The 13,313-nt window shown below is 49.4% G+C and overlaps 1 protein-coding gene across 1 annotated transcript; it reads right to left on the reverse strand.

Moving 5' to 3' along the window:
* Positions 1–39: 39 nt before the first annotated feature.
* On the reverse strand, positions 40–11,058 carry THITE_2093920 (uncharacterized protein; the record flags this gene model as incomplete). The annotated part of the gene is made up of 6 exons (XM_003649312.1): positions 40–823; positions 916–1,020; positions 1,076–1,522; positions 1,581–4,576; positions 4,667–4,870; positions 11,053–11,058. The coding sequence occupies 6 exons, from the start codon at positions 11,056–11,058 to the stop codon at positions 40–42; spliced, it is 4,542 nt and encodes a 1,513-aa protein (XP_003649360.1).
* Positions 11,059–13,313: the final 2,255 nt, after the last annotated feature.

Raw genomic sequence — 13,313 nt, forward strand, 5'->3', positions numbered from 1 at the left:
GCCCCCAGCCATCATCATTCAGCACCTGGTCCACACCCCTCAGCCCCTACCCCCGTTCCCAACCATCCACAGGTCCCGAAACCTCGACCCCTCCGTCTCAACCAGGTCCCCCGGCCGCCCCGTCTCCACAATCCGGCCCGCCTCCATCACCACCACCCGATCGAACCCCATGACCATGCCGAGCCGGTGGCTCACCATGACAATCGTGTATCCGGCAAACTCGCGCATGATGACCCGCTGCATGAGCTCGTCCGTGTCCTTGTCCACGCTCGAGCTGACCTCGTCGAGCAACAAGATGCCCCCGTCGCCCCCGTCGTTGTATTCCTCAACACAGGCGGCAGCAGCCGCAACCTCCGCGCCGCCCGCGGCCCGCTCTATCTCCCTCTCCCTCTCCCGCGCGCGCACCCGCCGCCGCAGGACCGCCCGCGCGAGACTGAACAGCTGCTTCTGGCCCTGCGAGAGGGCATCGGCGCCGAGCGGCGCGTCGAGACCCCCGCAGGCCGCGACGACGTGGTCCCACAGCCCCACGGCCTCGAGCGCGGCGCGGCAGTCGGTCGCCGTGGCGGCGTGCTGCGGGTCCAGGTTCGTGCGGACCGACGTGCCGGACGGCAGGAAGACGGGCTCCTGCGGCAGGGCGATGACGCGCTGCCGGAGGGCCGGGCGCGAGAGTCGGTGCAGCGGGGTGCCGTCTATGCTGATTCCTAGGTCCGTTTCGCGGGCTGGCGAGGATGAGGAGGAGGAGGAGGAGGTTGTGGTGGTTTGTGGCTGTGGGGCTAAAGGGTCGAGAAGGCGCAGGAGGAGGAGGATGAAGGAGGATTTCCCGCTTTTGATGGGGGTTAGAGAGGGAGAGGTTAGTTCGGGTTGTTCGTTCCGGGGGCTGGGTGTTGGGGGGGAGAAAAGGAGGGCGCAACACACCTGCCACTGCGGCCGCAGATGGCGATTTTCTCGCCTGGGGCGATGGAGAGCTGGAGGCCATTAAGGGCCAGGTGTTCCGTCGGGTTGGTATTCTCTTCTCCGTCGCTGCCGGGGACGATTAGCACGGTAGTTTCGGCGCAAACAGAAGGGCAAGACATACCTATACGACGCGGACACACCGTTGATCTCGATGCCGCCCTGCAGCGGCCACTCCTTCGGAGGCACCAGGTCCTCACCCTCGCGATTCTCAGGTTTGACGGTCTCTCTAAACGACTTCAACCGGCTGACGGCGCCGATGGAAGTCTCAAGCAGGGTATAGAATGTGATGATCAAGGATAAGCTGTCGCCAAACGACATGAGAGCGACCAAGCTAGCACCCGTGAAGGCCGTCGTGGACCGCAGCTTTATGGCCAAAGTCACGAGAACGACAGCAAGGACGGCCACGACAAGTCGAAGCGCAAAAGCCAGCCAGCGCTGAATCATAGCCAGCAGGTAAGCTGGTCTCTGGGAGGTGTCCAGCAGCCTGTAATTTTGGTCGATGGCTTCCTGGATCCACCCAAAGGCACGGAACGTGGCGATCCCCCTGATGGTGTCGATGAAGTGAGAGCTGAATGGTGCGTTAGTGTCTCGGAGCTTGGATATGGAGGTGAAATCTCGGGCCTTACTAGAGAGGACTCTTGGCTTCCAGATCCAGCAGTCTGATCTGTCGGGATGTGCGGAGATAAAACTTCTGCAAGATGTACATAATTGCGACGAGGACTGGAAAAGTTATGATAATGTAAGGCGAGGATGTGGCGATGACGGCGGCCATGCCCACGCATTCGAAGGCGGTCAGCGCCAGGTTGAGAACGGATTGAGGGAGCTGGCCATCGAGCAGGGTCATGTCCTGAGAGAAGAGGTTGACTGTGACACCCGTATCTGTACTGGTGAAGAATTTCAGAGGGGCGTTGATGACCGTCATGAGCGTCTCTTTGTGTATCTGTGCCCCTGAGATGGTGACCATAGATCTGTAGCACACCAAGGCCGACAAGGTGAAAGAGAGCAGGGCGCCGATCTGGAAGAGGGCGTACAACCCGTTGTAGAAGGCGTTGGAATGTGACGGGTTGGCAGATGCCACGTCTTCGGACCAGAACTTGAGCCAAATGGTGCCGAGGTTAGCTAGCGCACCCCAGGAGACCCCGAGGACAATAAAGGCGACCTTCGAAAATGTGGCGATGCGCGCCAAATAATGACTGTACACGGCCCAATCGCCTGTCATTCTTGACTGCTCGTGGGGCTTGGAAGCAGCAGCCGGCGGCCTAGGCACTTGTTTGCGAGGTTGCTCCTTGACGGATCCGACCTCGGGCGTCAAGCTGCCATTCGAAGACGAGGCTTTGCCCTCCTCGACACCAAGGCTCGACACGTACTTATCGTTGGCCATCAACTCCTGGAAGGTGCCTTGCTCCACAATAGTTCCATCCGAGCCGAGGGCAACAATGTGATCCGCCGAAGGCAAATACCGGATCGAATGAGTGCAAAGCACAGCTGTGGCATTCCTTCGTCGGATGAGGCCAGCGGATGAAAAGACGCGCAGGAACACCTGCGCTTCGGTGTCGGCGTCGAGGCCGCTGAGAATGTCGTCGAATAAATAGAAGTCCGTGTCGAGGTAGAGCGCCCTTGCGATCGAGACTCGCTGCTTCTGCCCCCCGCTAAGAGAGATTCCGTTGCTGCCGATGTTGGTATCATCGCCCAGCGGCAGGAGTGCCAAATCTGGACGGAGCATGGTGGCCTCAATGACCTCGTCGTAGCGTTCCTGAATAAACGGAGCAAAGCCCACAATGTTCTCTTTGATAGTCGCGTTGGCCAGGTAGGGGCTTTGATCACAGTAGCCAATTTTGCGGGAAGTGCTGGGTGCCATCAGCACTTGCCCGTGGGTCACAGGCAACTCGCCGAGGAGAACTTTGCAAAGCGTTGACTTTCCTGACGCGACGGGCCCAACGACCATAGTCAACCGAGAGACTGGAATGCTGAGGTTGATGTCCTTGAGGATCAACTTGTCGGGGTCCCAGCCAAAACTGCCCCCGGTGATCTGGAGCTTGTGTGAGGCAGGGCTAGGCGGATGGTGGCTGCGCAGGTTCTCTCCGTCTATTCCAACTCGTAGGTTCCCTGGGGCAGGGGACTCACGGAAGTCGACGCGAGAATCCTGCTCGAGGAAGGCCTGGATGCGGTTCAGGCAAGTGAAAGACGCGAGTAGGTTCGGTATCATCTGGAACAGAAACCCCAGGGGCGCCGCAAGCAGGTTGATGTAAGACATGGACGTGAAGATGACCGTCACATCCAGGGTCCGAGAAACGAATGCAAAGGCGATGACCGGTGACAGAAACAGCGGCGTGTATCCGACCGTGGCGGCAAAGCATTGGACCGTACGGAAGCGTGACCCGGCCTTGAGCTCGTCGACTCTCATGGATTGGATTGCATCCTGGACGGCTTCGGCCAGGCCCGAAATCTTGAGGTGCTTCATCTGGCCAATGGTGCTGGACGTAAGGCCGACTCGCCTCTGAATCTTCTCCATCCATTGCTTTTGCCGCGGGCCCGCAAACCTTGCCAGGACGGAGGAACAGACGACGCAGAGGCCGACAACGATGAGAGGGGCCGCAAAGGCTGGGCCGATCTGGCGTGAGAGCAGCCAGCAAGCTAGCGCAACCTCGACCGTGTTGGCCCAGAACTCGTGTATGTTGAGACACCCCACGATGATGCGCTCAATGTCTGCGTTTATCAGCGTGAGCGCGGCGGAGTCGTCAGAAGCTGACAGCTTCGACTCGGTTGTCTTCCGATAAATGACGCTGGCCAGAAGGCCGCGAGCCATATACATGACGCGCTCCTGAAAATACCAATAAAAGGCCGCCGAGGTCGCTATTCCGACGTAAATAAGAAGAGTGGCCCCAATGAGCCCGTAACCGACGTTTGCGGAAGACTCCTCGACGGGCTGCTCGAGGTATTCCAGGAGCGTCTGGATCAGGAACGGTTGGCAAAACTGAAGAGCGCCGTAGGCAATACGTGGGCCTACTGGCAGCAAGAGTGGGACCGCCAGGGCTTTCGCCAGGGCGCGCGCGAGCCCGTGATTCTTCCCTAGAAGCCGGGATACGTCGATGCGATGGGCAAGTCTGGAGTACAGCGTCTCGGAAGCCATGCACTGGTCCAAGGGGAAAAGATCGTCGATGTCGAGGACCTTCTGGTAACCAGTAAGGAACAGTCGGTTGAGCCAGAAGTAGGCGCCGAGGCCATACAGACCGCTGGTTTCCTCAGGGCTGTGGTCCTTGACATCCCAGTGCACAATCCATTTGGACTTGGATTGCGACTCGAGGACGATGGCGAGAGCCTTGAAGGCAACTCCGCAGGTGAAGATGCGGGAAAATGTGGCCTCGTCGGCGGTCGCTGACGCCAGCCAGAGGGTCCGCGCCTGAGCGATGTCCAGCAGGACCGTGATGAACAGGTAGGCGTTGAGAAATATGGAAGGGCGAGGGGAGCGCGAGTGCTCCAAGTAGGACAGCGGGATCATGCAGAGCCCGGAGGCCAGTGTCAGAGCATCCGCCGGGATGAAAAACGTTGCAAAGCGCCGTGACTTGGTACTGCTCAGGACGAGCAGAGCAAGCTGAAAGGCGCAGAGAACGCCAAAAGTAGCCTAGATTATTGTATGGTCAGCAACCGCACGGGAATCTCTGTCGGGAGAGAACGAAGCTGTTAGGTTGTGGCAGGTCGAGTCGAGACTCACGATTTTCGCCGCCCGCAGGAAGGCGCCGCCCACGATGACTCGTTTCCGAGCGAGATGGACGATGCGTGCCAGAGAGAAGGCGATGAAGATGGGCGCGGGGATGAGGGCGAAGAAGATCTTCTCGAACTTGATGGTGAAGTCGAAATCGCCACGGCAGGGCCGAACGAGTCGTCGTCGGCACACCCAGAAAAGTCCATCATGCGGCTACAGCAGTGGTTTGTCGAGTGTTCGAAGCAAAGACGCGCTTGGTATCATTCCGCCCTGAAGTTCTGAACCCCTTCGGTGCCCAAGTCCGTCCTGGACGGGCTGGACTGCACGCTCTTGAAGAATGCAGAAAACCTCGTCTAATCTCGCCCTGCCAGGAACGGCCTTTCTGCTGGTAGCTGGAGCGTTTGCATAACCCTGTCTTGGCGTCTTGGCGGAAGGAGTTATTGCTTCGAGACGGCGAACCATTTAGGAAGGTGCGAAGCGCATACCCCCAAGCAAGGTCTGGTGTGCTTGCCAGGCTGACGAACCAACTCGCGAACTCGCGGCTCCGCGTAAGCTACGCGATGAGGCAAGATAACGTAAGACGAACGCTTTGTCGTCCACTGGAGTGTAGAAGGTCGCGTCGTAGAAGATGACCCTTGCTCCGACGGCATACAACCCACCAGCCGCCCCAGCCTGTTCAACGACAAACATACCTTAGCGCGCCACCGGGTTGTGAGAAAATGATCTTGCGGACAATCTTGCGGGGCGAAAATGGTCGCGCCCTCAAAACTCCCGTATAATGGCTTAAGCGGCCACCCATTTTACATACGAATCATTTTTGCAATAGAGGGGTCATTTTGAGGTTAGGGTCATTTTGGTGTCCCACATCATACTGTGGGCCTAGCTATTTCGCATTTAAGACCTTTGCTCTATAAGGAATATTTTACATTTGAGCCTGCCCAGTGGGTTGATGACTACCGTATATAGAGGACGCCCTTAGGCGGTTAAGCCGCTAGTCAATGTAAAATTGTCTAGATACAAGATGGAAATCCTATTCAGTATAGTTACTTACGCTATAAAGCTGTATCTACGATAATTTCACAGCAGCAAAACTTACTTATAGCCTAATAATGGTACTAGCGGCTCCGGATAGGCTTCTAGCGAGGCCTTTTTTCACACTATAATCATCTTACAGCAGGGGGGGCGTCGTGGCTCGTAAGACTGCACTTGCTTCACCAGGATAGTTGACTGGGCGTGTCAATTCCGGGCTTACAGGGCGCCCTGACCCGACCCCGCCCCCGCCTCCCACTATCCCGCCTCCTCCCATCCCGCCTCCTCCCATCCCGCCTCCTACCATCCCACCTCCTACCATCCCGCCTCCTACCATCCCACCGACAATCCTGACCATCCCGATTATCCCGACCACGTTTATATACTACGATAGCCTGGCGGTTCGCTTATATGCCTGTCGTCAATGCAGACGGATACCGGTACTGTCGCTATATACCGGTCAGCTTTCTAAGTGCCCGGCCAATCGCTATATAACAAAACTCACCTATATACTTAGGCCGCGGTCGCGCTACACTACGATTTCCTCGGCGTTCGCTTATAGCAATTGACGGAGAGTATAGAACGCCAATATAGATACGGTAGTACGTCAACGCCAAGAAACAATATAGCGGAGCGACGGCCGAGAACGATCAGCCAACTATGAAAAGGAAGCTAGGCGCTAGAAGTACTGACCATATAATCTAGAAAGCGGGCTATAGGAGCCTCGCTAGCCGTTACAGCGATAGCCTGGTTGATAGTGCAAGGCGAAGCGGTCCAGTTTAATGCGATAGGGCGAAACGGTCGGCGGCCTAGAAACTGACTAATAGCTATTAGCAATATCCCCTATTCGCTATAGTATAAAAATGCGTAGGCCAGGGGGATCTTACTATAGAGGTGTAGCCTTGTTGGACTCTAGTCTACTACGAGAAAAAGAGTTAGTGACGTTGTAGAAAAACGGAGAGCGGAAACTCACATTGTCAGCCAAACCCGTATCTATAAAAAACTCCTGGCCTACTGGTTGATCAGCGACAAGTATATACGTAGGAGAGATTAGAAGCTATACCGCCCTGGAGGGATCAGAAGCTATACCGCCCTACGCAGTACAGTCGAAAGCAACCCGCCTAAAGAGAAGGCGGTCGAGTAGGAACTCAGACTATCGTCGGCCTAGGACATCAGTGGGGCAACTGTGAAAAGCCATAGTCAGTAAAAGGCACTTGATAGCGAATCTACGGAGGGGGTAGCAAAGTGTGAAAACTACGGAGGGGGGGAGCTAAGTGTGAAAAACTGACTGCGCTATCGGTGGTCAGAAAGTGGCAGGGATCTAGATATCTATAGTATGTTGACCGTCAGTAAATAAGGCACGTCAATGCTTGGTGGCGCCCCTTGACAGAGTCGTCGTCAAGATCTGAACCTACTATGAAAAGAGGGAACAGTAGAGCCTGTTGTTAGTACTAAGGCGGGGCAATTGAATGTGAAAACCCGACTACGCTATCGGTAGTCGGGAAGTAGTAGGAATCTAGATATCTACAGTAGGTTGACCGTCAGTTAGTAGAGCACGTCAATGCTTGGTAGCGCCGCTTGGCAGAGTCGTCGTCAAGATCTAAACCTACTATGAAAAGAGGACCCTAGTATAAAAAAAAAAAAAACAGCGGAATCTGCTATATATATCAGCGTCAAGACGGGACAGCTAGATATGAAAATCTGACTACGCTGTTGGTAGTATTGAAGGTTGAGAAGTGCAAGAGTCTAGGGTTCTACAGTCGGAGACGCGAATACTAGGAGGTCAATTGACCAAGTCGCTATCCCGATCTGAGCCCACTGTGAAAAGAAGGAGTATCTAGTAGTGCAACGCCGAGCTCATATAGTGGCGATGTGCGGTAGGAGCCTATTGTTGTTAAAGTTGGAGTTGGGTTGGTTGATATTGTAGGAGAGATTAACCTAGAAGTTGCAGAGTTGCAATGGGAAAGCGATCTAGGAGTTATGAAATTACCGAAATGCCGGACCTCACGCGGCTAGGCAGGTGCACTAGGCAGCCAAGTGGATAGCAACCAATGAGGATTTCACACTTAGGAGGTCAGCTAACCCAACACCCAATACGCCAATATACACCACCATCGGGCCTATAGATTGCAGTTGGCCCATCAAGCTTACACAGGTCTAGCCAGAACGAAGGGCCATATATTAAGCGGATTTCACACTTGGATTAGGCAAGCCCTAGACAGTCAAATTACATAAAGTAGATATTATAGTTAATATAGATATACGAACCCTTCTCTTTACGAGGCACCATCTAGATACGTTCCGAGCCAACACAGGGAAGCCCAATGATTTCCCGCCTATCTATGAGATTATAGATTAGGCACTCAATAATGAACTCCTTCTATAGAAATGCCGTCTTAGCCTCGGTATACGTTACTACCGCGAATAGATATATAGTGCCAGTCTAGAAGAAGGTAAAGATACTATCGAAGCGTACAACTGTCTATACCTCCTTATTGTCGCCCAAGACCCAGATGAAATAGCTAAGTATAAAAACGCTCCTCCTAGACGAGTCCCTATAGACAGGTTAGCTATATAGCTAAAACAGCTACCTCGTCGCTATTGCCTACCTAGTCTTAAACGACAGCTTCTCTGCCTATTAGAAGTTGTCCTTGCCCCAAGACATTACGATCGGCTAGTTGTAATCCCTAGCGAGTACTACCTAGAAGAGCTATATAAACTCGCTACTACTATCGACTTGACAAGGACTTAGCACTTTGAGTAGCGGATCCTATCTACCACTGACCTAGGCCGTCGATAGGCTATAAAGCGTAAATAGTTCGCGATACAACGTATCTAGTGCGATTTCCAAGGTAGAACAGTCTTCTTCGGTTTCCTCGTTTTTATAGTAGTATAGGTCGTAAGCACTAGCGAGTTTTGGACAACTACGCCGAATTGCATAGAATATATCGTGGATTTTAGGAAACCGATTTTCGAAATAGCCTACTAAAGCAAAAGATATCGTTTACTACTCATTTTTACGCTAGATAAACGTTAGAGCTAGGTCACAGTAGTTTATTACTATAATATCGTAAGTATAATCTCTAGTTGCTATAGCATTTATTTAGTAGTATTCTAAATTAGAGGAATAGGAGGAGGAGTATAAAAACTGACTTATATTTCGTTTCACTAGTAAAGGTCAGAGTTAAGCAATATCTATACTTAGCATAGTCTTATAGCAAGTAGAGGACTTGATAGATATTTAGCAACCCTTTTATATTAAGGTACTTATTGGATTTCTACTTAGCCGATTTACATTGGCGTATAGTAGACATAGTAGAGACCACCGAGGGTAGCAAAGGCGGAAACAACATTGTAGCAGCCAACGTACTAGCTCTAAAGAATAAAGTATACGTAGTGCCGTAGGTTCTTAGAGTTTCGGTTTATCGGCGCTTTCCCTCGCTCTAGATTATAGCCAGTTTTTTAGCCTCTCTGAATATATAGAAGAGGAACTGTATAGCCTTCTAACCGTTCAAAGTAGCAAGTGTAAAATCGTAGTTGGTTTTACTTCTACTAAAGATTATAATAACGGAGATGCTAAAACTCTAGAAAGTAGCGACGACCTAGTCCTAGGCTCCAACGAAGGCTATATTATAGGGGAATTGGTTAGTTATATCAAGGAATTACAGTATAAACTAAACGATAAGCTTATAGAGGTCGGATCTAATATAATAAGGCTTAAGCTAATAGCGAAGAATAATAGATATAATAATCGAACTTTGGGTATACTCGTTCATCTTATATAAGCCGCGATATATCTTAGGGTTCTATAGCCCCGACTAGCTAGGAGGGAATATGAAATTCTGATATACCGTAGCGAGTTCATTCCTCGCTAGCTCAAATAGTAGACCGTCCAGTATAAAAAGGGTATTGAGCATAACGTAGGCAATGCCTACAAACTTAGAATACACTACGTCAATTGGACACGACTATAGGATATCGAGGTATAGAAATAGCTATGTGATGTTGGTAATAAGTTCGCTATAAACAATCCCGAGTTTTCTCTCTATATCTTCCCTTACCTTCTTAGTAGGCCAAGACTAGACAAAAGCGATATTGTCTAGGTGCTATATATAGTATCGCCCATTGCTAATGATATTATAGTCAAGGTTTGCCTATTGGTCGAGAGGGATATTGCAACTACGATAACGACGGAGCGCCTAATGACCTTTGGACCTAGTGAGTTTAGATTAGGACGGTATATCGCCAATGATATAAACGATAAAACTATAGACGAAGAGATCGCGATCGTTAATCCTAAGCTAGCGTCCAATGTCCAAGCTCCTTATATAAAATAGGGACTTAATAATGTCCGAGAGGTCTATACCGTATAAGCCTAGGGTAAGTAGGAAAATCCCTTTACTCCTACCCCTTAGCTACTCTTTAAGGAAAAGCCTTGTTAGGTAAAACCCTATTGTTGCTCGGTATATATTGTTATAGAGACCGAATATATCGTAGAAGAGAGCCTATAGCAACGAAACCCTATCCTCCCCTATAAACTTAGCGATAATGGCGTCGTGGCCTTACTCACCGATTTCCAACTCGGCCTAGTGTAGGGAGGTCAAGTGTACCGGTCGTACGTTGCTAGTATTACTATTATAGATATACCGGATGACGAACTAGCCTGTTGTAGCTTGGTGGTCGACGTCGGTCGAGCTGAACTTATAGTCGAGGACTACCCTAGGGAGATGCTAGATAACGTAGGTTAAGTATAGTGAAAAATCGTTATTAAGTTCTATCACTAGCTCGGTTAAACTAGGGTTGATATCGGCCAACACTATAGCGGCTATAGCCGCCTACTAGCTTAGCAGAAGCTCTGACCGTCTAAACACCCACTAGATTTTCACAATAGCATTTTACAAATGTACTATCCTTATATCGATACTATAGTAGCAGACCCTCCCTATATATAGATTCTTATATTAGCCTAATCTATATAGCTACGCTAGCTTAGTGGCCCTATACCTCCAGTATACGAAGTCGGACAGGAGGATTAGTCCATCGTCGATATACTTAAAGAATTTCCTACTTATTGATCGAACACTTTCGCCCTACTACCTTGCTTGCCACAGCTCAAGGATAAGGCTATCAACAACTTATACAAACCCCCAGTAGATCTTGTCTAAGAGAGCAGTGGAACTGAGAAGGTTGATAGCTAAGCTCTCTATATCAAATATAAGAACTGTAGTATCTATAGAGGCTTTCGATAGTATTTACGCTTGGTCTAGCTTAATAGTCGAGCATTGTAGTATCGACAACGGAAGGACATCCCTCAGTTGTCGAAGCAACGTGTCTTTCTAACGAGGAATACGTTGGAACTCCTCTACCAACATTGTAAGTTGAAGAACCTTACAAAGGTATGAATAAGCTGTCTACGAGATGTTGTGCTTCTTCTCCTACAGTGTAAGGGCGAAGGCGAATAGCGATATATTAAAAGGTTTAGGGTTGTGATATATAGGCTCGGAGGAGTCTAGTATAGTGTCTAGCGTAGTGTCTAGTATAGTGTTGGCGGGGGTGGGTCCAACGCTTGGGCTAACCTCGTCCCCTAGGTCATTAAATCCAACATTATCTTGAGCTACTGGTATATTGGGTGTGAAAAGGCTATCGAGAAGAGCGGACAAGGGTAGAGCTTCTTTATACTCTGTGGTCTAGGGCTCGGCCTGTTTCGCTACTACGACCTCCTCCTAGATATTTTTTATAGTCGTCAGAGTGTCGGTTTCCTCTGCCTTCTCGTCTAATGCCAATGGTAGATCTAGGAGGTCGTCTAGTTCTTAGTCGAACGGCATATCTGGTAGAGACTCGATTCTATCGTTGAACTCTATACTAAATAGCTATTCCTCGATAGGGGCACGACGTTGGCCTAGTCCCGTATAGCCAAGACTATCTAGTATAGTATAGCCATTAGAATTCTATATTTGTAGAGCAGGCCTTTTCGTAGTAGCTTCGGCATCCTTACAGCGCTTCTACTCGGTATTGAAATCGGTTGAGCCATCAAATGTATGTTTTAGGATATATAGCTAGCTGGTGCTAGCAGTGTTGTAGAAACGCTATATCTAATAGGAATCGGCCTAGTGCTAAAAATCGAATTGGCGTTATAGTATGGTGGTCAGCTAGATTGACGTAGTTGGCTGCTAGGATAGTAGGCTAGAAGATAGAGGTTTCCAACGTTATAGCTCTTAGGGACTAGACAGTAGGCGTACTTAACTATGAAATATCGCCAACTATTTATCACACTCGACCCTACGCCACCGCTATCGCTATCAACCCTGCCTAGCTCGCGAAAGGGGTACGCCTTCCCAACCTAGACACTATATCTAGGTATCGCCATTGTAGCCTAGCATTTTCTACTAAGGTTGCTCGATCGTTAGATTCCTTTTAGCCTACCACTCTTACACCGATAACTCGACGTCGCTCTCACCGATCGGCTCAAGCTCCTTAACGGCTTGTCATCTATTAGCGATCATTATTACGAAAGATATACCAAATACAATCCTATTGTTCTTAGTATAGCCCTGTCCACTATAATAACTAGCGAGACGGTATATAGCGGCTAGAGCGGCGGCTAGCGTGCTAGTCTAGTATCTTTAGCAGTCGTACTAGCTATATAAAACGGCAGCTAGGCAAATCCTTAGAGCGGCGTCTACGTAGTGTTAGCCAACGACAATACTAGGCACAATAATAAAAATAGCTCTAAGTTATTTGTAGGCAAGGAGCTCTTAGGGCAAGAGAATCCATTTGACGCGGAGCAGGAAGAGGACGTAGAGCAAAGCCTCTAGGATTTCTTTACTAGGCTAAATATAAATAGCGTTCCTCTTCCTTACTTAGACTAAGTGCCTAACTTTTTTTTTTTATAGGAACGAATCTATATCTCATCCTAGCAACCTAGGAGTAATAAACACAAATATATATAGGCTCTAAATAAGGAAACTAAGGATACGATCCGCGTTCAACTTAAGATAGTAGAATATAACTTCTAGATCTTCTACCTCTTGACTCTAACTAACGAGACTCGGTACAAAATTATTAATTTCTATATAAGCGACCTCGACTATAAATAGGGCTAGTTTATCTAGGATTATATAGTGTCGAGGGTTAGGGGCAACGTATCGAACTAGCAACTCTAGACTATTAATAATCTGATTATAAGTTGTAAAATCTCTAATGTACTATTTAGTACCTATCGTCACTAACTCCTATCGTCACTAAATCTAGGCGTTGAACCGGAGGATGGTCAACGAGAGTCTAGTGTACAAGAGTTGTAGTAACCTAAAGGTTATTTGCTCCGAGCTTAAACGTTAGTTTAGTCCACAGTTATTTATCGAGGTCTTCGATTTTGCTAATAATTACCTCGATATTACGAAGAGCAAAAAGGATATATAGAACTAGTATAAACATAAGTCGAATTCCCTACTATAAAAATCCTAATAGTATCTAATGGTAGTATATCTAGTCCTGTTTATTAAGCTTAGGTGCTACGCTAAGTTATATATCAACTATCTCGATGACCTAGACTCGAAGAGACAATCTAATATTGACCGCTACTTGCTTATCAACTACTTTAAGACGATCTATAGCTTTGATAGATATA

Source organism: Thermothielavioides terrestris, chromosome 1 (assembly GCF_000226115.1).
Source record: "Thermothielavioides terrestris NRRL 8126 chromosome 1, complete sequence".
In the NCBI taxonomy this organism is placed as follows: Eukaryota; Fungi; Ascomycota; class Sordariomycetes; order Sordariales; family Chaetomiaceae; genus Thermothielavioides; species Thermothielavioides terrestris.